Raw genomic sequence first — 24,899 nt, forward strand, 5'->3', positions numbered from 1 at the left:
TTGATAAAGGTAATCTGAAGACAATGATGGTAGTGGCAGCCATGCCAACCAGAGGTCTTGGCCCCTTCCCTCTCCTACGTCCCCAGGAGGCACTTGCACACATTCCCCTGGGGCCAGAAAGTCCAGGAACAGTAAGAGCAAGGACAAGATGCCTCACCTCTCCAGCTCCAGCATTGAGGACAGCGTTGATGAAGGACATGATAGCTGTTTTCAGATTCACTTCATCCCGGTACCGGCCCAAACTTCGGTCTAGCTCATTCAACAGTGTCTGGTTGGAAAGGCAGGACAGGAGAGGAAGGTGGGCTCAGGATCCTACAAGTCCAGCCTCTGTGCCTGTGTTACCACCATTCTAACCCCACGTGCTTGCTCTACCCAATCTATCTAGCTTACCCTGGTCCTTCCCAAAAGCTCAGCTTTTTCAAGAAGCGTCCTTTGCCTCTCCATACCTCAATCTCAGTCCTGCCACTCACCTCCAGGGCTTAGTTTATTTTGTAGGGCCATGCCGAAATGCTGCCTCAGCATTTTAGAGCTGTTTACAGCTCCAGCTGCTTATAGCTCATAAATCTTCCTGCCCAGCTCCCTGACAGCATGGACACTGCCTTTTACCTCTTCTGCAAAGGGTCAGGGGTCACTTTCTGCACAGAGTAGGTGCTTAAAAATGTTTGATGACAGAATATACAAATAGCCTATACTGGTAGATAAACCATAGCACTTGTAGTAACAGTTTAGATCTATTGATATTTACTCTACATAAGACACTTTATACTTATTATCTCATTACTTTTCTGGGGCAGATCAGGGAGAAGAAAAGAGAATGGCTTCAGTATTCAGCACTGTTCTTGGGGTCCCCATAGTAAGCACTGGCCCAGGCATAGGGCTTAAAATCTTGGCCCCAGCAACTGCATTCAATTTAATTTTTGACTGAGCCGCTGTGATTCATCAGGCACTGGGCTCAGAGATGTAGAGCCATAGACTAATAATCCAGCCTCAAGGAACCCATGGTCTAGTGATGTGTCCATTTTCCCAGCCAAACCCGTATCTCTTAAGGTCCCTTATGTCTTTTTATATAAGCCCTCAGCTAGGCACCCCCTCACCTGAAAGCGTGTCCGCTCAGCTGCGTACACCTGGTAGTGGAGCATGGCCTGCAGCACCTTCTTGTGGCCGCCAGGCACCAAGCACACGGCACCCAGGATCTCCAGCACGGCCACCTTGGTCTTGCTGTTCTCTGTGCGCAGACTCTGTGCAATGGTGCTGATGGCCTCGGGCTGTGCCAGCACATGCGCTCGCCCCTGGGAGTTGTTCATCAGAGCCTTGATGCAACCAATGAGGGAGGTGTGGATGCGACTTTCGCAGGTGGCGTGGTCCATGCTCCGGAGGAAATTCAGCAGACAGGTCAAACCCTCCAGCTCAATGAAGCGTGTCACAAACCTGTCCAGGCCAGCGCCATTAGCACAACAGGTATCCTGAATTTGCCTATTATTCTGTATACACTTTGCAAATAGTTACCCCAGGACCTGTATAACACCGTGTCCCACCTATAGCAGCCACTTGGTTCATTTAGTGAGTTTATCTAAGGCATTGAAATCCTATCACCCTCGCAGGAGACTCATGCCTTATTTGCACCTTAAATATCATGCATTTGCAGGCCACTGACTGTCAGTTGCATAGCTGTGATGGTGTACGCATGAAGAGAATGATTGCAGTAATTATTACTACAATTATACTGTAATTATAATGGCTGTTAAACCTGAAAATTCATCTCCAGAGAGATGTCAGAAGACAAAGTGGACTTCCAGACAGGGGGGTCACCAGGGGTCACTGAGTCATGGGACCAAGGCTGGGGAAGGCGCTCTTCAAGTGATCCTTAAGAAAATAGCTATCTTGAATATTAACAGGAAGCATCAAAAACCATTTAGCTCAGGGGTTCTTAACCTGGAGTCTGTGTTCCCCTAAGGGGTCATGGATAACTTGCAGGGGTCTGTGAACTCGGATGGGGAAAAAAACGTTACACTTTTATTTTTGGTAACCTCTACCTGAAATGTATCATTTATTCGTATGATGAATGTGGGCAATAAACTACAGTGGTAATAGCAGAACCTGTGACTTTGTCACCCAAAGAAATCAGCTATTTTCATATCAAATTATAGCTGCTACAGGTGTCGCAGACTATCACTTCCACTCACCAGCACTTCAAAATCATGGTGGTTGCTAGTTCCTTCTGCTTAAGGCTTAAAAAAGCACATTAATTGTTATCTCACAAATGTTTCATATTTGGTAACTGCATTTCAATTTAATTGGTTTATTTTTCATCTTATCTATTTTATTATTTAAAAATATCATTCTGATAAGCAGTCAGTAGGTTTCATCTGGTGCCAAAGTCATCCATGGCACATGCACCTTCACACATGCATACACAGAGAGAGGCTTAGAACACTGAATTTCGTAAAACAGTAACGATCTAAGGAAATGTCATAAATGGAGCTGAGGGAACCATCGCATATAGTGAATACATTTGGTCCCAAGTGTATTTGTGTATTTCCATATTATTATACAAATATGTCTACAAAATGAAATATACTCTAAAATTAAGTCTTTAAAATAGGTATTATTTGTTTCTATTATATGCTTTTCTGTATTCTGCAGAATTTCCACCATGACTATGTGTAACTTTTATAATCAGAATTTTATTAAGGGAAAGAAAAGTAAATTGAAGTGGGAGACAAACCTGGCAAACTTCCCTCAACCCTTCTCCTCGATGTCCTCATCCTTCCTGCACCCCCTTCCTACAAGCCCCCCACCCCCTGAACCACACGGGATTAAGGTGCTCCCATTCTCCTGAGGCTCTAGTTCCAGGCTCCCAAAGTAGAGAGCTCAGCCCAAACCACACACACACACACACACACACACACACACACACACAGGCAGACCAGTATGCTGGTAAACATTTAACAACTGGCTCTCTGAAGAAAGAAAAAAAGGCCTGATTGCAGTGTTTGCCAATTTCCACAGTATAAATATGCCCAGCATAGCTGATTTCAAGCTATCAATGTGACATCATTGAACGTGGAGTTGGGAAGAGGTGTAACATTTATAGTACAGATGATCCTTGAATAACATGAGTTTGAACTGTTCAGGTCCACTTATATGGGAAGTTTTTCAATAAACACAAGAATACTATGAATAGATTTTCCTTATGATTTTCTTAACAGTTTCTTTTCTCTAGCTTACTATGAATACTATGAATAGATTTTCCTTATGATTTTCTTAACAGTTTCTTTTCTCTAGCTTACCTTGTTGTAAGAATACAGAATATAATACATATAACATATAAAATATGGGTTAATCAACTGTTTATGTTATTGGTAAGGCTGCTGGTCAACGATAGATTGTTAGCAGTTAAGTTTTGGGAGAGTCAAAAGTTATATGCAGATTTTCGACTGCATGGGGGTTGACACCCCTAACACCCACCTTGTTCAGGGTCAGCTGTATTTCCACCATGTATATACAATGAATATAAACTCAAGAGCATATGTAACAGTCAAGAGCATACATAAAACTAAAATGTAGTAAGAACATTAAGTAATTAGGGAGTGAAAAGTTTCAAGTATTTATTACTTTTGTTTTTAGTATGATTTATTTAGTTTTAAGTTTATATAACTTATATTCTAATCATAGCTATGTTTAACAAGCAGCTTACAAAACTGCTGAAAATTTAACAGTTGGCTCCCACAAGGAGCTACAAGCCAGCTCCCAGGCACGAGGAGAAGCTGTGGCTCTTGGCCCATTTTGGACCTTTGCGCAGTATGGCCTGGGAAGGGGGAAGTGTCCTTCTCAAAATCATCCCCTTTTCCTGGCCTGCATCACTCCTCCTCTAGGTGGTGGAATCTCATCCACAGACACCACATCTCCCCCTAGTGGCTGGAGTATCTCTTCTCCACGCTGCCCTCCTCCCTGGCCGGGGGAATTAATTCTCAGAGCTCTTTCTTACACACCTTGTCCCTAAGGCCACCTTCCCTGCCATTTCGTTCTCCCAAGAAAAACAAATACCTGCCCTCAATTTCTGCTCAGATAGCACTTCAGGACCTGAGGTTTATGTCACATTCCTCTGCTCTCTGCCTTGGTCCCCCACATGCCCATCCTCTGGCAGCCTCCCAGCTCCTCAGAGAAAGGGGTTGTAGGAGGCAGGAAGTGGAGCAGAGTGCAGGGAACTCTAGGGGATGTGGTGGTGGGGGGATGGAGCTGGCAAGGGGACTGGGATGGGAGCAGAGCATTGGGTGAAGCTTCAGGAAGTTGAGGGGGACTAGCAAGTGAAGGGGTGTGGAAGGAAGTGGGAAGGGGAAACACAATGAGTCACCTCATGGGCTGTGTCCGGAGAGCTGTCTTCAGGTCTTCCACAACTTGGTTCCTCATCTCCGTCTCTTCCTCATCAAAGGCATACAGACTCTGCATCTGAGGTAGGTGGAAAGGGGCGGAGGTCCTGCTGGGCTGCCTGAGCCCCAGCTCCCTGCATCCCCCAGCCCAGGTGGGACCCAGGAGCCACCCTTGACTCAGGAAAGGTGGAGCCTCAAGGAATGGTTCACTAAGAGGGTCAGATTCTGAGAAGACCCAGGTTCCAGTCCCAGACTTCACTTTCCTCATCTGTGGAATGGGAGAATTATTGGCTCGGCCTGTTTCCCAAGACTGTGTGAGATACAAATGGCTAATAAACGTCCATATGGTTGGGGGCCTCTAGAGTCACACAGAGAAGGGAGGGATTATGTTTTAAAAATCTCAGGAATAACTGGAAAGCTGCTGATCCCCAGTGAGGGGGTGTGAAGTCCAGGGAAAGATGCGGGATGATCAATCTCCCCCATGGCTTTTCCAGGTGGGGTGAGGGCAGGGGAGAAGCCATTGCTCACGGCAGCCATAGAGTTGATGCGGTCGATGTAATAGTCAGGCCAGCTGGTCGCCAGCTTGTTGGGGTCCTCCTGCTCCTGGAACAGGAAGAAAGACTGTATGGACCACCTGGCAAGATAGGCCCATGCCTGAGGTCCTGAGCTTCATTCCATGTCAGCAGATTCACTTTCCAGCCCCACCCAGACAGGGATAACTTTGAGGAAGTTACAAAATCTCTCCAGGCTTCCATTTCTTCCTTGGTAAAAATGCAGATAGTGAACACTGACTCTTGTGACCGGCCAATGACATGGGCAGGAATCACACAGGTATATGCACTTTCAATGAACAATATATATAATTAAAAATAAATTCTTTTTTTCCTGTTATATCTGTTCCCTCTTTGTTTGCTTCTTAATAAAATATAATTTTATGTCTGTTGAACCTAATAAAAATCTGTGCATATATTTTATACATCTGGTTTTTCAAATTTTACTTTCTAATACCATTCTCATTGTATTTTACAAAAGTATTGGTTTTTGACAGTTTGAAATTTTAAAAACTTGGTTTTTCTCTCAGATTGCTTGAGAAGCACTGATATAAAGCATTTGGTGCAGTTCTTTGGCACATGGTAGGCACTCAGTGAATAGTAACTTCACTAAAAGACAGAAAGAGACTCCCAAGCCCTGGGTATTGGAAAGACTCAGGAGGACTCGGTGTAGCTGGGAGGCAGAGCCCAGAGGACAGGGCCTTTGGCCCAATCCTCAGGTTCCAAGGGAAAGCCTCAATTCCTCCCCAGGGATGGGCAAAGACAATGAGAGTTGAATAAATATTAATGTTGATTGAAGATTTAGCCCTCTCCTTCAGCCAGTGACTCTACTTCTGGGCATTATATACACCCTGCTCCTTCCTGTCCCTGCCCCATTTGGATGTTCCCCTTCACCTGCCTTCTGCTAATCTCCTGCTTTCAAATCTGCACAAAAACTCCTCTTCCAGAACCTTGCTGACAAACTACCTGTCTGCCAGGTGACCTGGACTTTGCCCTGCCTCCCTCAGCTATATCTACTAGCTTCACAATTTTGTTTCACAAAATCCAAATTTTAGACCAGTGGGAAAGCTGCCTTCATTTGGTCTTTGTGATTTCACATGGCTATATGTTAACTCTTCATGACTGAAACTCCCCAATTCTATCTTCTGACCTTGGGGAGGGGATCACAGAACCAAAAACAAATGCACCATCAAATATATATTTTCCTGTCTTTGCCAGCTCATCATTTCTCCATTTCATATCCATTAAATGAGCACCTACTACATGCCAATCACTGTACTGAGCCCTGAAAGTACTGAGCAAAAAGTCAGTCTCTGTCTTCCATAGAATAGTCTAGCGTCAGAGTAGGGTGACAAATGCTTTATGGTCGAACTATCTATAGTGGGCTGTGGAAGCCCAGGGTGGGGGCATCTAACACAGAAGGCCCATGAGGGGGGCTCGGAGAGGACAGAGTTATTAAAGATTACTGAAGCTAAGACAGGTGAGGAAGATGTTACAAACAGAGGAAGCACCACATGGCAAGAGAGGGGTATGTGAAAGTGTGGGGGGAGATTACGTGTAATCTGGTTTGGAAGGTAGAACAAGATATCCTTACATTTCAGTATTTTTTTTTTATTTTAGTTGTGTAAGAGATCAATTTACAGGAACTCCATAGTAAATCAGTTTGGAAAGTGGAGAAGCATGAGACAGGATTAACTACTCCTGAAGTTAATTTTGTACTCCCTCCCTCCCTCCTATGACTTGAACTTTTTCAAGATCATCTTTCTCACAATGAGAGTCCTGAACACAGCACATAGTATTCTGCAGGCGCCTAATAGATGTGCATCAAGTATACTAGACTAGTGTGCACAGCCCCTGCATCTTACCACAGGCTCTTGGACTTCAGCATGCCTGGGTTTTAGCAGTGGTGCAGCCACTGGCTATGATTGGCTGGGACCTTTGGGTGAGTCCACTGCCTCTCTAGGCTGTCCTTGCTTCATATGCAGAAGAAAGGACTAAGACTGAATTGCTTCTCAGCTCCTTCCAACTCTAGAATGGTATAACATTCTAATCCTCCAATTTTATAAGGTCGTGGAACCCCAGCTGAGACAAATACCCTGGGTGAGAAGAAGAAGAAAAGAACCATGAACAAATAAGCTCAGGGAACATGAAGGAGCAACAGCTCAGAACTGCCCCAGACCTGCCTGTCTTCTCCCAGTGGGGAGTAGGTCCAAGCCTCTGATGCAGAAATAACTGGGTCCTAACTCCCAAACTCCTATACTCTGAGGTCAAAGGAAAAAGCTGTTAGTTTGAAAAATTGGAGGGTGGAGGGGAGACAAGGAAGATGGGCCAAGAAAGAGAAAGGCTAAAATAGAAGGGGGGCAAGAGAGATACAGACAGAAAGATGTGTAAGAGACACACAGATATGGAGGAAGACCAAGGGAAGCAGAGGGGAAGAGACAAGAACTAATAAAGCCCCAGCTGGAGCCTGGCACACCCCTTCCTAAGGAAGACCATAGTTGGGAGACTGACGACATCTCTTAATGAAGGAGAAGAGAGGGAGGAGAGGGTGGGGAGAACGGGGACTGGTGTGTGACCTTGATATACCTGCTGCCCTGTGAGGCCGAGCCTGGGACGGGTGGGGGCCAAAGATCCAGAAGAGGCCACCCCTGCCCCAAACAGTCCTTACAACACAAAGCTGCCCTTGGGTATGGCACAGGACAACATGCCCTCCAGGCAGGCACGGGAAGGGAGTATAGACTTATCATCTTGGTATCTCCTGGACCCAGCCCCACTCCGGGAGCCCAGTGGGCACCTGCAACAAGGATCTTTGAAAACCAGAATCTCTTTCCCTGTCAGCTCCATGAGAGCAGGGAATTTTTGGTCCTGATTTATTCATGCCACTGACACCTAGAACGACACTGGTATATAATAAATATCTGTTGAATGAGCGAGAAAGCATAGAGGCAAGAGCTGTGCCAGGCTGGGGACCCTGAGGTGGCAGTGGAAGGGGTCAGACATGGCACCTTCTTCTTGCTGCAGTAGATCTGCCATTTCTTCTCTGGAGGCAGTGCAAACACAGCCTCTCGGTTTTTGTCGGTGAGATCCAATTCATCCTGCAAAGGCAAGAAATATGTCTGAAACCCAAAGATGGTTGACATTAGAATATTCAGTGCTACAGGAAATCGCAATTTCCCCAAACCTATCCCTCAGCCTACTGTCTCCCTCCAGAGAGTATCAAAGTATGATAGGGCAATTCTTCTGCTAGAAATACAGCCCTACACCCCCACCCCCATTCCCTTACATTGACCCAAGCCTGGGCTGCTTCTATCCATGCTTCCCTTACTTCCTGTCCACTCCCACTTGTCTCTACAAATCTGCTCTCCTCCTCCAGGCTCCCTGTTCCCTGCCCATCTCCTTCCTGCATTGCTTTGCTAGTTCCTAACTGTCTTGCCCAGGGTTTCTGCTCTTCTTTCCCTTGTCCTTCTTAAGCTTGTCAGCGTCGTAAGTCAAGGCCTGACAAAGCACTCAGTCTACAGATCTAGTTTCTGCCCCATCCTGCAAGTCTCCCTGCCCTTTGAGTTTCTCCCCCAGAAATTCTCTGGCTCCCCTCAACCTTGGCCTGTTCTTAGCACAGGGTGAGAAAAGCTGGTGAGAACAAGCTGTACAACTCTCCTGGCAAGAAGAGTATGCCATGGAAAGGGAGGTTCTGATCTGCTTCCCATGGAGGTGTGCCTGTCAGAGGTAGCTCCTCCACCCACACGAGGCTGGGGGCTCCACCACACTAATCCACACTTCCCAAGGAGTATAATTGGGTAGTTCTGATGTCATCAAATTTAGGGTTGTTCTAGGAGAGTCACTGAAGGTTTGGCTGCATTAGATGGCCTCTAAAACCTCTCTTATTGAAGACTTTCCTCCTGTGATTCATGAGCTATGCCAAAGCTCATCAAAGAAATAGATGGGCCACAAGAAATGTAGCCTGCTTTTCGACTCAATTATTGTGAGAGTTTTCTTTTTTTAAAAAAAAGCAATACTCACATTAAGACAATAAAGTATACTATTAATAATCTTTCTTTTCAAAAATGATAAACAGTGAAAGTAATATCTAAAAAAGTATAAGGGTCTTAAATGTCAGTATCTCTTTTCCCTATACTTTTAAGGGAGAACATTGAAGACTTTCCTTTACTTAGATTAGAACTGTCCAATAGAACTATAATGTGAATATAATGTGAGCCAAATGTATTTTTAAAAAATTTCTAGTCATAGTAAAAATTAAGAAGGAATTGGTGAAGTTAAATTTAATATTTCATTTAACCCAAAATATCTAAAATATAATCATTTCAACATGTAATCAATAGAAAAATTTGTGAGTTTGAAAAAAAAGAATATAAAGAATGTAAGTCATCAAAATATGGTGTATATTTCACCCTTATAGCTCTTCTCAGTTCAGACCAGCCACATCTCAAATATGCAGCAGCCCCAAGTGACTATAGCTTTCATCTCGGACAGCACATACAAAGATAATTTGAAGCAATACCCATCAGTTCATCTGCCTTTGGAACTAAAGACTCCTACAGATCTAACGCTAAACAAAGGTTCTTCCCTAGAATCACTCTCTACATATCCCAGTAACATCCTCAATTAAGATTCCCAGAGCCCCACTTGAAGTTTCTAGAGTATTTCCTTTCCATGGTCAGAGACAGAAATCAAAGAAATAATAGAGATATATGTACCTTACGCTTCCTAGGGCAAACTGCATCTCTTCTTCTTTTGCTTATACAGTTAGTTCTACCTGGACTACCCTCCCTGACCACCCACCCCATGGGCCCTGGTCTAATTTACCCAGGCTCAAGGTCAGCCTCTTCCAGCAAGGCTTTCATAGCCATTCCCAGGTAAGACCATCTTTCCCCTCCTGAACTCCAGAGCAGTTACATTCAAACTTGGATTCTGGTTACTTACGCACTTGTCTTTTCTCACCAGTGGTCTCTGTCACTAAATCAATGGGTATTTCTTGGTGATTTGGCTCAGCCCAGGTAGCCTATGACTAACTGCAGACCATTCACTCCTTATTGAATCTCCCTGGGTTTCTGCAACAACCACACTCTCTGGCAATCCCTCTTGCTTTGCTCTATGTTCATCTTAGGCTCCCTTGATGTCTTCTTGTCTTCTCTCCTACCATCAAATGTTGAAGTCCCTCAGGGGTCCTGGTGTCTCCTTCCTGTATGCTTCCCTAGTAAAGACTTCTCAGCCATTCCCAAGGACTGTTACTACCCCAAACTCTCTCAAACCTGTTCCTCTAGCCCACCAGTTTCCTGAGCTCCAGACCCTGGGACAAAACTGCCCCCTGTGCTTATCTATTTTGATGTCCCTCAGGTACCTCACACATTTATGTAGTATCACTATGCACCAGGCACTGTTCTAAGTGCTTAATGTTTACTCAATAAACTTACAACAACCCATTTTATAGATGTGGAGATTGATGCACAGAGAGAATATGCAAACTAAGTTCATCATCCCAGTTCTCTAAACCTGAGTTTCCTCTGGCATTTCCTGTCTTTTACAGGGCCCCAACATCCACTCAGTTCCTCATATCAGAAACCTGGGTGTTCCCTGATTCCTATTCACTCTCCAAGCCCAACAAGTCCTATATTTCCTCCTAAATAGCTTTTCAATCTGTCCTCTCCATCCTCACTAATGACATTTAATCCAAGCCACCATTCTCCCTAGCTTGGATTGCATTAAAACCCTCTTAATGTTCTACCCATAATTCTTCTTCAATAGAGTACCCTGAATGGTCTTTTGAAGACCATCCTGCTTTGGTGACTTTCTATCACCCTTAAGATTGTGTATGAAATCCTGTTACTCTGATCTTCCATGGTGAACCCCTAACGGCCCAGCTCTTTTCTGACTGGAGACTCTCACATATGCTGCTTCTCCTATTGGGGACAACCCTCTCTCATTGCTCTGCAACCCCATTCACTTCTCCAGCCATCACACTGCCTTTGGATCTCAGTGGAAATGTCACTCTTCAGGGGGACCATTGTGACCCTCAGTTGAAAATTAAACTCCCTGCTAGACATTGCCACAGGCCCATGAATGTTCCCTTTCCAAACACTAACTACACTTGTCATTACTGTTCAAGATCAGTCTTCTCTATTAGATTTTACGTCCTTGGAGGCAGAGACTGTGCCTTTTGGTTCATCACTAAATCCCTGGGACCCGCATAGGGCCCAGCACACAGCAGGTTCTCAAGGAATATTTTTCATTTGTTTGCTCAAAACTGGCTCAATGTTAGTTTGCTCAGTTTGTTTGCTGATGCTAGTCTCCTTGCAGACAAGACTTGTGTGACTCATCCTTTTTTTTTTTTTTAATATTTTATTTATTTATTTGACAGAGAGAGACAGCAAGAGAGGGAACACAAGCGGGGGGGGGGTGGAGGGAGTGGGAGAGGGAGAAGCAGACTTCCCACTGAGCAGGGAGCCCCATGCGGTGCTCGATCCCAGGACCCTGGGATCATAACCTGAGCTGAAGGCAGACACTTAATGACTGAGCCACCCAGGTGCCCCCTCATCCTTGCTTTTGTCAAAGTACTTTGTAAGGAGTCCTGCCCACTAAAGATGCTCAATAAATACTTGTGGAATAAAAGGGCCAAGGAAAGGAACATTTTTCTTCCTGTCCTTCTTTCAAAACTCATGTGCTCTGTTCAAGAAAATGTCCATGCTGTGATAATATAAGAAATATATTTTTTATCTTTGTTCCCAGTTCATAGCATAAAGTTCCCAAATTCCTTGGAATTTTATGAGTGATAAAATTGACAGGAGCATCTTTTGTTTCTGACACAGGGCTCCTAAATCCCTTGGAATTTTCTGGGTGGCAGGAGCCTCTGTTCTTCCAGTGAAGCAACTCTGGTGGGACCCTGGATACCTTCACAGGGCTGGTCACCAGAAAGATTAAGCCTTGATCAGAAGCCTAGAATTTTCAGCCCCACTTCTCAAACTCTGGAGAGAGAAGAAAGACTGAAGGTGAAGTTAAAAACCTATCATACCTACATGATGAAACCTCTATAAAAACCTCTAAGGGACAAGGTTCAGAGGGCCTTGGGGTTGGTGACCACATTCACATGTTGGGGAGATGGTGCACACAAACTCCACAGGACAGAAGCACCTGTGCTTGGGACAGGACCCTTACCCTTCTGGACCTTACCCAATGTACCCCTTCATCTGGCTGTTCATTTGTATTCTTTGTAATATCCTTTATAATGAACTGGGAGTAGTAAGTGAAGTCTTTCCTTATATTCTGTGAGCCATTCTAGCAAATTATCCAACCTGAGGAGAGGATCATGGGAACTCCCGACTTGTAGCCAAATCTCTCTGAAGTGTGGGTAACACGGGACCTATGACTTCTGGCTGGTGTCTGGGTGGGGGGCCGTCTTGTGGATCTGAGCCCTTCTTCTGTAGGGTCTGTATTAACTCTGGGTAGTTAATGTCAGCATGGAGTTAAGTTGTAGGACACTAGTGGATGTCTGCAATGAACTAGGGAATTGTGTGGGGTGGAAAACCAACACATTTGATGTCAGCAGTATTCTGAATTAAAAAAAACAAAACAAAACAGATCCTAGTAGTACTAACACCAATCAGGTTCCAAATGTCATTGTATATTAGTAAACACTTTGTTCTCTCCCATCCATGCTCCATCCTGAGGAAAGGATGAGGGTTTCCTGAACCTGAGTTCAGAAACAACAATGAGTGTCCCTGAGCCTGATGTGACAAGGAAGGTGGATAACTTTTTTGCATAACCTGCATGGTCTTATCTTATAGTGGTCCAGTTATTTGGAAAGCTAGATTGCCTTAATCATAACTCATTATCCAATTCAAATATGAAATCCCATTTCAAATCACATAGCATTTTTTCTCTGCTGGCTTGACTACTGGCCAACCACGAGAATGAATGACCAAGAGCTAGGGGTAGATGAATTTGTGCTTATCACTCTATACAGGGTTCAGCCCTGAGTCCTGGGCATGGGTCCTACATCCTTGATCTGAGAGTCTCCTTTGCTTTGTCTCACCACCAGACCTCCAAGAAGAGGAATCATGCTTCTTTCCTGTTCTCTTTGTGGTCAGGGTATAATTTGACATACTCACTTTGTGAGTGGTTCTCACAAAGGTGTAGTGCTGCTCTAGTCTGAATGGGCATCACATAGTCAGGAAGAGCTGCTACCAGTGTAAAAGACAGAGCATCCACCTGCCATAAGCTAGACATGGGATATAATCACCAGCCCTGAACCAGGCCTGAGCCAGGTGCAATATGGACATCTCTACCTCCATATTTCTAGTCAATCATCCCCTGCTATGAGGACCTGGTATCTGCCTACAGAACACCACTCTGTCCCTTGTTCCTGTATGAGGTGAAGGAATCCCAGGGAAGTTCCAGAGAGCAGAAGAGAGAAAGGTGTCAAGTGTTCTGGTATTCTTTGAAGCGCCTCACTGCCTTATTTCACAAAAGCCTGGACCTCTTTCTTTCATGATGGATTAACTGCTGTACCATGAGGTCTAGAATCCCTTGGAGATATGAGGTAGGTCCATTCTTCTGGGGACATATTTCATGGTATCCACACCAGTAAATGACTTTTTTCTCCCTCACATCTGCATTGTCCTGGTGGGCCCACCCTCGCCCCAAGCAGAGTTTCATAGGTAGAGATCCCAGCACATAGGTCCCCGCCCTCTGTCCTGCTCTGTCTGCTCCAGAATCCCTCTTCCTGTTGTCAACACTCTCCCTTCCTTGTCCCCTTACTGACCACCAGCTCTGCGAAGCGGACATTGAGCTCCTCTTGGTTCGGGATAGGACTTGAAAACTCCATATACTGCAGAGGGTGGTTGTCTCGGAGGTTGATCTCAGGGAGGCCGCTGCCCCCAAAGCAGCACAAGAAGCCCAGGCCATGGCGGCTCCTCTTGCGGGGGGCCATGGTCACTCCAGGCCAGGGGGGATAGTCAGCTGGCAGATGCCCTAGGTCCTCATCGTGATCTGGACAGGAGAACAGACAGCACAGAGTGGTCAGGCAATGGCAGCCAGGTAGGCAGGGACAGTGGTCACTGAGCTACCATAACTTCTTTGCCGAACTGTTAGGAGCCCTCAACCCAACAATCAGGCCCGCCCTCCCTTCTTTCACAGCTTCTTTCTGTTCCCTCCAGCTCCTTCCACCTGGAGGATTCCCTCCCCATCATGCCCTCCAGTGTTTCCTGCCACAGACATTTTCAGATTCTCCTTCCATGCCCCCAGAGAACAGAGGAAGGCGGTAGTCACAGAACGTGAATTGCACCTTCTCCATGATTGTACAGATGGGTATCCTATTCCCTGCACTCTAGCAGAGCCATTTTCAGCAGGGCCAACTCAGTCACTAGATTCATTTTAAGGTGTACAGATGCCTGGTTTAAAGGTTTCATCCAGTGGGGAGGGAAGGGTTGAAGTAGGCTGGCAGGAGAGGTAGCAAGCTAATTTTATGGCATGACTCCTGGGGAGTAGAGGATAGAAGTCTTCAGAGACTCGCAGGGCTTTCTGTCCAGTCTGTTGTGCCAAGCATGTTTGAATGAATATGAAATATCAATAGGACATGGGCTCACCACCCATCTATCTAGAAGGAGAGGTAACCTGGGGGAGTCATCAGAGTGAATCCTGAGAGGAAATGGGGCTGATCATTGGAACAGTGTTCAGTCAATACTGAAGGAAATCTGGTCAGATTTGTTTTCCATACCAACCAAGAACAGAAGACACCACTTTGGCCAGAGACCAAAACTCAGGAACACCCAACAGTTGAGTGGTCATTGTAACAGAAAGGGTTAAGTTTTTAGCTTGCCACTGGGAGAGCCTCATTCAATGGTGCCCCGGCTTGGGAAGAAACACTGGCCAGCCCCAGTCGTTGATGCCACATAGCTTCTAGATAAAGCCTAACTACCTGCACATAGGCCTCCCAAAAGGGTTAAAACCACCCTTGACCACTACTGGTTCCTAAATGTGCTTTCAGATAACCTGGGTGGGTTCAGGAGAGCTTACCCACAACACTGCTGCCCAGCCATGTTCTCCTCATTCAGTATTTGTATATCTTAATTTTTTTTTTTAACATAAAAAGGATTCTGCCTTTTTCTCTATTATTATCACAGGTCTGGGGTCAGGATTTTTTTAATTATAAAATACACATAACACAAAATTTATCATTTTAACCATTTTTATGTGTATAGTTCATTACATGCATTCACATTACTGTGCAACCATCCTTACCATCTATCTCCAAAATTTTTTCATCTTGCAAAATAGAAACTCTGTACTCATTAAACAATAATTTCTCATTTCCGTCTCCCCCAAGCCCCTGGCGACTACCACTTTACTTTCTGTCTCTATGATTTTGACTACTCTAAATAGCAGTATGAGTAGAATCATAGGAGTAGAATCATACAGCATTTGTCCTTTTGTGACTGGCTTATTTCACTTAAAATAATGTCTTTAAGGTTAATACATGTTATAGCATGTGTCAGAATTTCCTTTCTTTTTAAGGCTGAATAATAGTCTTCTGTATTTATATACATTTTGTTTATCCATTCACCTATAAATGGACACTTGGGTTACTTCCTCCTTTTGGTTATTATGAATAATGCTACTATGAGCATGGGTGTACAAATATCTCTTTATGTTTCTTCTTTCAATGCTTTGGTATGCATAGCCACAAGGGGTCAAGATACTTTTGAGTCTTGACTCTAAGCTATTTCTCCTAGATTTGGTCATTAACAGAAATGTTCAGAATATACCCATGGTCTTTACCCATACCATTGCTAAATGTGTTGACCACAACAAAGGTATAGACAGACCCAGATGACATAGCTACCTCATCTGGGAATGCCAAAGAACTAGTAATCAACACTCTCAGGGAACAGTCCTTCAACCATCTTAGAATCCATGAACCCATGCTCTTATCTAGCCCTCTTTTCTATAAAGACACTATAGGAGATTTTTCCTGAAGCCTTGTGGAATTTGGGGGGAGATATACCAAATCTAAGGCATACCTCAGAATGGAGCTCTAGAACCTTATCAGAAAAAGATAAATGTGTCATAACTTGCTCCTAGTGAACCCTAGGTAACTTCTGGAGAACAATGCTTTATTTCCTAAACCCTAACAATCTAGCTAGTAACAGTCTAATCTGATCAGGCCTCTCCTATAAGTCATGATTCATTTTAATTGTCATTCTAGAGCTTTTTTACTGGCTCCATTTTATCTTTCTTTATAAACTTTGTGACAGGCTTTTTAATAGACCCAGGAGAGCCTCAGTTAATACACTGAAGTGGTCTTGTATTATTGGTTATCTTTTTTGTGTTTATATCTTTTATGTGTTTATATATTGGCTCTCCACAGGTATAGTGAAGACTTCCTGAGGGCAGGGGCCATGCTTCCTGCTTCTTTGATACCCCTCCCATTTCTATGGCTAATAAAATGCCCTGCACTTAGTGGTGCTCAATAAGTATTTCTTGGTCAATTGGGAAATGGCCTGTGCTCATGGAAAAGACAGGCCCTTGTCAATCAGTCAAGAAATATTAATTGAAATCTCTAACTCCTAGGAGTTGATAAGCAATCAGGAACCTTTATAGGGAATAAGGCAACAGCCCTGAGTCTGGGGATGGGGGAAGAAGCCAGTGGGCTAACTCAGCAATCCTGGTACATGGTGGCAAAGACCTAAAATAGGCTGGGAGCTGAGGAAAATGAAAGAGGAAAGGAAGCTTTTGGGGTTTTCCATGGGACTTGATAGCCAGTAGCCAAGAGTGGGTGAGACAAAGCCCTGGTCTCTGACTATCAGGCTTAGTAAAGCACCAATTCTGCAGGCAGATTGGGGTCAACCACCCTGGGGGTCACCTCTCCATTGTCAAGTTTGGGATAATGCTGCAGAGTACAGACCAAGTCCCCTTTGTTTCTTCAGCCTCCAATATGCAGCTGCAGCTGGTGGAGAGGCTGTTTTTTTCAGGGCACAAAGCATGAGGACTCTCCCAGAGGCCACAGTGAGGCTGAGTTGACAGTATGATGGTGTTCGGGGGAGGGACGAGCTGATGTTTGGGAGGACCTGTGAACTTGCTTCCTGCCTTCACCTCCTCAACTTTTTGCTCCCTAGTCTCCATCCTTGTCTGTCTTTGCTCTTCAGCTCTTGAGCCAGACTTCCTAGGAACAATCAGGAGTTGGGGGCAGGATGGGCATACAGTTGGTATACCCTGTTACAGTCTCACACCAGCTGTTTACAGCCATGACTGCTCTGATTGCTCGGTGCCATGCCATACTTGTCATTATATATGTTTTAACATCTTCTCTGAGTACAGGAAGTGAGGTGGTGTGGCCTCAGGAGGATGGGAGATGGAGATACTGACCTTCCAAACAGGAAGCACCGTCCCCACAGAGAAGAGCCTGAGCACCAGGGGTAGTGCTGCATATTTGCCCTTTTAAGGGGTTGCCTGTTTGACAGCTCCCCACTATGCTGATGTTCCTGAGGGTGCCCTACTCCCAATGACCCTTTCTAAAGTCTGTTAGTGCCCCACTTGAACATCGAAGACTAAAACCACAGGGTCTCAGCTGGAACCCATGTAGCTTTACAGCATAGATCAGAAAATTGAGGTCAAAAGAGGAAAGGTCTTTTCTGAGGTCACACAGCTAGGGACAGAGCTGGGATTGAAACCCAAGACTCCAATGTTCAAGCTAAGGTCTAGAGCTCGTCTTCCCACGTCAGCAGCCCCTTTCCCCATCTTGCCCCAGCCCGCCCCCCACCCCCATTACTTCTCTCCACCAGAGAAGACCAATCTCTGCAGCTTAGTTTAGAACTATCTCCAGTCCTGAAGATGCTGTCCAGGCCGGAAGAGGGTTACAGAGATCCTGAAGACTTCCTTCTTCTCCACTGTGAGGAGGAAGGGTTCTGCCCCCATTTCTCGCCCATCCTATTCTTAGGGCTCCTTCACCCCAGCAATTTTCCAAGTCAGACGACTGGGATTTGACTTCTGGCTTTCCCTTCCCAGCTGGGTGACCTGAAGCACATTTCTCAGAGCCTCAGGTTCTATGACACCAAGATAATCACAGCACCTTCCTCGGTGGGCTTCAGTGAAGAGTCAGAGCAGTTATGTAGATAAGATGTCAGAGCACACTGGGCATTCTCTAAAGGAGGCCAGCACTGCTGTTGTGACTTCGTTATCATTATTGCCCAGCCAGGCAACACTTACCCTGCCCAGACAGAGCCTGCAACCACAAGCCCTTTCCAGGCACAGCTGGGACCACTGAGACCTGGCATTGTAGGAATCTGCCCAGCCTGATTTAAGAAGCCACCCAGCTTGGGGGGCAGAGCAAGATGGCGGAGTAGGAGACCTGGATTTCGTCTGGTCCCAGGAATTCAGCTGGATAGGGATCAAACCATTCTGAACACCTACAAACTCAACAGGAGATCGAAGAAAAGAATAGCAACAACTCTCTGAACAGAAAAGCGACCACTTTCTGGAAGGTAGGACGTGTGGAGAAGTGAATCCGAGGCGATATTCGGGAGGATAGATGGCGGGGGAGGGGGCCTCCGTCCGCTGCTTCTGGCAAGTGATAGAGCCCCGGAGCACAAAATCAGAACTTTTAGAAGTCTGCTCCGCTGAGGGACGTCGCTCCAGTGGCTAAGTGGGGGGTGGAACCCTCGTGGGACAGTGTGGTCTCAGGACCCTCGGGGTCACAGAAAGACCAGGGATGCCTGAGTGCGGCAGAGCTCCCAGGTATTGGAGCGGGGAATCGGGCTGCAGAGACGGAGCCGAGGAGTGGGCTCTCAGCTCAGGGTTGCCATAAACCGTGATCCACGGCACAGTCGGGCCACTATTCCTCCAGCAGGGACCCAACAAGCGGCAGATCCGGGGAGACTCCCCTTCCTCCCCCGGGAGGAACGGCGCAGGAGCACACTGCAGGGATCTGCTGGGTTTGGAGACTCCACACGGGGTCGGGTGCCAGAGATAGAAACACTCAGTCACAGGCTGAGTGAACACGGAGTGCACCCGGAGACCAGGGAGACGGGAGTGATTGACTGCTTTTCTCTGGGGGTGTACTGAGGAGTGGGGCCCCAAGTTCTCAGCTCCTCCAGGTGGAGATTGGGAGACCACCATTTTCCTTCCCATCCTCCAAAGCTGTACGGAAAGCTTGCAGGGAACAAAACTCCCGAGAGCAAACCCGAGCAGATTACTTAGCCTGGCCCGGCAAGGGCGGGGCAATTCCACCTCCGGCAAAGACATTTGGGAAGCACAGCAACAGGCCCCTCCCCCAGAAGATCAGCGAGAACAGCCAGCCAAGACCAAGTTTACCCATCAATGAGAACAGCAGAACTCCAGCGCTAAGGGAATACTGCACATAGAATCCATGGCTTTTTTACCATGATTCTTTAGTCTTTCAAAGTTAATTTTTTTTTAACTGTCTTTTTTTTTTTTTTTTGAATTTTTCTTTTTCCCTTTTTCAACCAACATCTTATCAATCCCTTTTTAAAAAAACATTTTTATTTTTCATTTTTAGAGTCATATTCTATCCCTTCATAGTAGTTACCCTTATTTTTGGCATATATATATAAGTTGTTCTCTCTTTAAAATTTTGAGATACAGTTTCTTCTAACAGATCAAAATAAACCCTAAATCTCTAGTGTATGGCTTTGTTCTAGTCTCCTGCCTGATCACATTCTCTCCCCTTTTTTTTCCTTTTTTTTTTTTTTAAATCCTCTTCTTTCTTTTTTCAAACAACATCTTATCAATTTCTTTTATAAAATTCTTTATAATTTTCATCTTTACAGTCATACTCCATCCCTTCATCATATCAACCCTTATTTTTGTACATATATAAGTTTTTCTTTCTTTAAAATTTTGGGAGGCACTTTCTTCTAACAGACCAAAATACACCCCAAATCTAGTGTGTGGCACTGATCTATGCACCAGCCTGATCATATTTGATCATATTCTGGTTTTTTGTTTTGTTCTGTTTTTCTTTGTTTTTAACTTTTTCTTTTTCTTTTTTTCTTTTCCTTTTTTCTTTCTTTCCCTTTCTTTTCCCCCAACTTCAGGTCTTTTCTGATTTGTTTAGAGTATATTTTCTGGGGACGTTGTTACCCTGCTAACATTTTGTTCTCTCATTCATCTACTCTCCTCTGGACAAAATGACAAGATGGAAAAAAATCACCTCAACAAAAAGAACAAGAGGTAGTACCAACTGCCAGGGACCTACTCAATACGGACATTAGTATGATGTCAGATCAAGAGTTCAGAATCATTACTTTAAAGATACTAGCTGGGCTTGAAAAAGCATGGAAGTTATTAGAGAAACCCTTTCTGGAGAAATAAAAGAACTAAAATCTAACCAAGTCGAAATCGAAAAGGCTATTAATGAGGTGCAATCAAAAATGGGGGCACTAACTGCTAGGATAAACAAGGCAGAAGAAAGAATCAGTGATATAGAAGACCAAATGATGGAAAATAAAGAAGCTGAGAAAAAGAGAGATAAACAACTACTGGATCACGAGGGCAGAATTCGAGAGATAAGATATACCATAAGACAAAACAACATTAGAATAATTGGGATCCCAGAAGAAGAAGAAAGAGAGAGAAGGGCAGAAGGTATATTGGAGCAAATCATAGCAGAGAACTTCCCTAATTTGGGGAAGGAAACAGGCATCAAAATCCAGGAGGCACAGAGAACCCCTCTCAAAATCAGTAAAAATAGGTCAACACCCCGACATCTAATAGTAAAACTTATGAGTCTCAGAGACAAAAAGAAAATCCTGAAAGCAGCTCAGAAGAAGAGATATGTAACCTACAATGGTAGAAACATTAGATTGGCAACAGACTTATCCACAGAGACCTGGCAGGCCAGAAAGGACTGGCAGGATATATTCAGAGCACTAAATGAGAAAAATATGCAGCCAAGAATACTATATCCAGCTAGGCTGTCATTGAAAATAGAAGGAGAGATAAAAAGCTTCCAGGACAAACAAAAACTAAAGGAATTTGCAAACACGAAACCAGCCCTACAAGAAATCTTGAAAGGGGTCCTCTAAGCAAAGAGAGAGCCTAAAAGTGACATAGACCAGAAAGGAACACAGACAATATACAGTAACAGTCACCTTACAGGCAATACAATGGCACTAAATTCATATCTTTCAATAGTTACCCTGAATGTAAATGGGCTAAATGCCCCAATGAAAAGACACAGGCTCTCAGACTGGATAAAAAAACAAGACCCATTGATATGCTGTCTGCAAGAGACTCATTTTAGACCCAAAGACACCCCCAGATTGAAAGTGAGGGGGAAGAAAACCATTTACCATGCTAATGGACACCAAAAGAAAGCTGGGGTGGCAATCCTTGTATCAGACAAATTAGATTTTAAACCAAAGACTGTAATAAAAGGACACTATATCCTACTAAAAGGGTCTATCCAACACTAAGATCTAACAGTTGTAAATATCTATGCCCCTAACATGGGAGCAGCCAATTATATAAGGCAATTAATAACAAAAGCAAAGAAACACATCGACAACAATACAATAATAGTGGGGGACTTTAACACCCCCCTCACTGAAATGGACAGATCATCTAAGCAAAAGATCAACAAGGAAATAAAGACTTTAAATGACACACTGGACCAAATGGACTTCACAGACATATTCAGAACATTCCATCCGAAAGCAACAGAATACACATTCTTCTCTAGTGCCCATGGAACATTCTTCAGAATCGATCACATCCTAGGTCATAAATCAGGTCTCAGCCAGTACCAAAAGATTGGGATCATTCCCTGCCTATTTTCAGACCACAATGCTTTGAAACTAGAACTCAGTCACAAGAGGAAAGTCAGAAAGAACTCAAATACATGGAGGCTAAAGAGCATCCTACTAAAGAATGAATGGGTCAACCAGGAAATTAAAGAAGAATTAAAAAAATTCATGGAAACCGATGAAAATGAAAACACAACTGTTCAAAATCTTTGGGATGCAGCAAAGGCAGTCCTAAGAGGCAAGTATATAGCAATACAAGCCTTTCTCAAGAAACAAGAAAGGTCTCAAGTACACAACCTAACCCTACACCTAAAGGAGCTGGAGAAAGAACAGCAAATAAAGCCTAAACCCAGCAGGAGAAGAGAAATAATAAAGATCAGAGCAGAAATCAATGAAATAGAAACCAAAAGAACAGTAGAACAGATCAACGAAACTAGGAGCTGGTTTTTTTAAAGAATTAACAAGATTGATAAACCCCTGGCCAGACTTATCAAAAAGAAAATAGAACTGACCCAAATCAACAAAATCATGACTGAAAGAGGAGAGATCACAACCAACACCAAAGAAATACAAACAATTATTAGAACATATTATGAGCAACTCTATGCCAGCAAATTAGATAACCTGGAAGAAATGAATGCATTCCTAGAGATGTATCAACTACCAAAACTGAACCAGGAAGAAACAGAAAACCTGAACAGACCTATAACCACTAAGGAAATTGAAGCAGTCATCAAAAATCTCCCAACAAACAAAAGCCCAGGGCCAGATGGCTTCCCAGGGGAATTCTACCAAACATTTCAAGAAGAATTAATACCTATCCTTCTGAAACTGTTCCAAAAAATAGAAATGGAAGGAAAACTTCCAAACTCATTTTATGAGGCCAGCATTACCTTGATCCCAAAACCAGACAAAGACCCCATCAAAAAGGAGAATTACAGACCAATATCCCTGATGAACATGAATGCAAAAATTCTCACCAAAATTCTAGCCAATATGGTCCAACAGTACGTTAAAAGGATTATTCACCACGACTAAGTGGGATTTATCCCTGGGCTGCAAGGTTGGTTCAACATCTGCAAATCAATCAACATGATACAATACATTAACAGAAGAAAGAACAAGAATCATAGGATCCTCTCAATAGATGCAGAAAAAGCATTTGACAAAGTACAGCATCCTTTCTTGATCAAAACTCTTCAGAGTATAGGCATAGAGGGTACATACCTCAATATCATAAAAGCCATCTATGAAAAACCTACAGCGAATATCATTCTCAATGGGGAAAAACTGAGAGCTTTCCCCCTAAAGTCAGGAACGCGGCAGGGTTGTCCACTATCACCACTGCTATTCAACATAGCATTAGAAGTCCTAGCCACAGCAATCAGACAACAAAAAGAAATCAAAGGCATCCAAATCGGCAAAGAAGAAGTCAAACTCTCACTCTTTGCAGATGATATGATACTTTATGTGGAAAACCCAAAAGACTCCACCTCAAAACTGCTAGAACTCATACAGGAATTCAGTAAAGTGGCAGGATAGAAAATCAATGCACAGAAGTCAGTGGCATTCCTATACACCAACAACAAGTCAGAAGAAAGAGAAATTAAGGAGTCGATCCCATTTACAATTGCACCCAAAACCTTAAGATACCTAGGAATAAATCTAACCAAAGAGGCAAAGGATCTGTACTCAGAAAACTATAAAATACTCATGAAAGAAATTGAGGAAGACACAAAGAAATGGAAAAACGTTCCATGCTCATGGATTGGAAGAACAAATATTGTGAAGATGTCAATGCTACCTAGAGCAATCTACACATTCAATGCAATGCCCATCAAAATATCATCCACTTTTTTAAAAGAAATGGAACAAATAATCCTAAAATTTGTATGGAACCAGAAAAGACCCCGAATAGCCAGAGGAAGGTTGAAAAAGAAAAGCAAAGCTGGCAGCATCACAATTCCGGACTTCCAGCTCTATTACAAAGCTGTCATCATCAAGACAGTATGGTACTGGCACAAAAACAGACACATAGATCAATGGAACAGAACAGAGAGCCCAGAAATGGACCCTCAACTCTATGGTCAACTAATCTTTGACAAAGCAGGAAAGAATGTCCAATGGAAAAATGACAGTCTCTTCAACAAATGGTGTTGGGAAAATTGGACAGCCACATGCAGAAGAATGAAACTGGACCATTTCCTTACACCACACACAAAAATAGACTCCAAATGGTCGAAAGACCTCAATGTGAGACAGGAGTCCATCAAAATCCTAAAGGAGAACACAGGCAGCAACCTCTTCGACCTCAGCCACAGCAACTTCTTCCTAGAAACATCGCCAAAGGCAAGGGAAGCAAGGGCAAAAATGAACTATTGGGACAAGATAAAAAACTTTTGCACAGCAAAAGAAACAGTCAACAAAACCAAAAGACAACCGACAGAATGGGAGAAGATATTTGCAAATGACATATCAGATAAAGGGCTAGTATCCAAAATCTATAAAGAACTTATCAAACTCAACACCCAAAGAACAAAGAATCCAATCAAGAAATGGGCAGAAGACATGAACAGACATTTTTCCAAAGAAGACATCTAAATGGCCAACAGACACATGAAAAAGTGTTCAATATCGCTTGGCATCAGGGAAATCCAAATCAAAACCTCAATGAGATACCACCTCACACCAATCAGAATGGCTAAAATTAACAAGTCAGGAAACGACAGATGTTGGCGGGGATGCAGAGAAAGGGGAACCCTCCTACACTGCTGGTGGGAATGCAAGCTGGTGCAGCCACTCTGGAAAACAGTATGGAGGTTCCTCAAAAAGTTGAAAATAGAGCTACCGTACGATCCAGCAATTGCACTACTGGGTATTTACCCCAAAGATACAAATGTAGGGATCCGAAGGGGTACATGCACCCCGATGTTTATAGCAGCAATGTCCACAATAGCCAAACTGTGGAAAGAGCCAAGATGTCCATCGACAGATGAATGGATAAAGAAGAGGTGGTATATATATACAATGGAATATTATGCAGCCATCAAAAGGAATGAGATCTTGCCATTTGCAATGACGTGGATGGAACTGGAGGGTGTTTTGCTGAGCGAAATAAGTCAATCGGAGAAAGACATGTATCATATGACCTCACTGATATGAGGAATTCTTAATCTCAGGAAACAAACTGAGGGTTGCTGGAGTGG

The 24,899-nt window shown here is 43.9% G+C and overlaps 1 protein-coding gene across 3 annotated transcripts in view; it reads right to left on the bottom strand.

The window, feature by feature from the left end:
- DAAM2 (dishevelled associated activator of morphogenesis 2) overlaps positions 1-24,899 on the bottom strand; it is a 126,429-nt gene that overhangs the window by 41,197 nt on the left and 60,333 nt on the right. For all 3 annotated transcript variants that reach the window (XM_032409878.1, XM_032409877.1, XM_032409876.1), the window contains 6 exons: positions 13,695-13,921; positions 7,927-8,016; positions 4,899-4,973; positions 4,355-4,449; positions 1,095-1,428; positions 158-268 (listed from right to left, as the gene is read on the bottom strand). In XM_032409878.1, coding sequence (XP_032265769.1) covers positions 158-268; positions 1,095-1,428; positions 4,355-4,449; positions 4,899-4,973; positions 7,927-8,016; positions 13,695-13,862 — 873 coding nt within the window. In that variant the 5' untranslated portion in view covers positions 13,863-13,921. Of the gene's footprint in view, positions 1-157; positions 269-1,094; positions 1,429-4,354; positions 4,450-4,898; positions 4,974-7,926; positions 8,017-13,694; positions 13,922-24,899 lie in introns of those variants that run through there.

Source organism: Phoca vitulina, unplaced genomic scaffold, assembly GCF_004348235.1.
Source record: "Phoca vitulina isolate PV1807 unplaced genomic scaffold, GSC_HSeal_1.0 scaffold11, whole genome shotgun sequence".
NCBI lineage: Eukaryota > Metazoa > Chordata > Mammalia > Carnivora > Phocidae > Phoca > Phoca vitulina.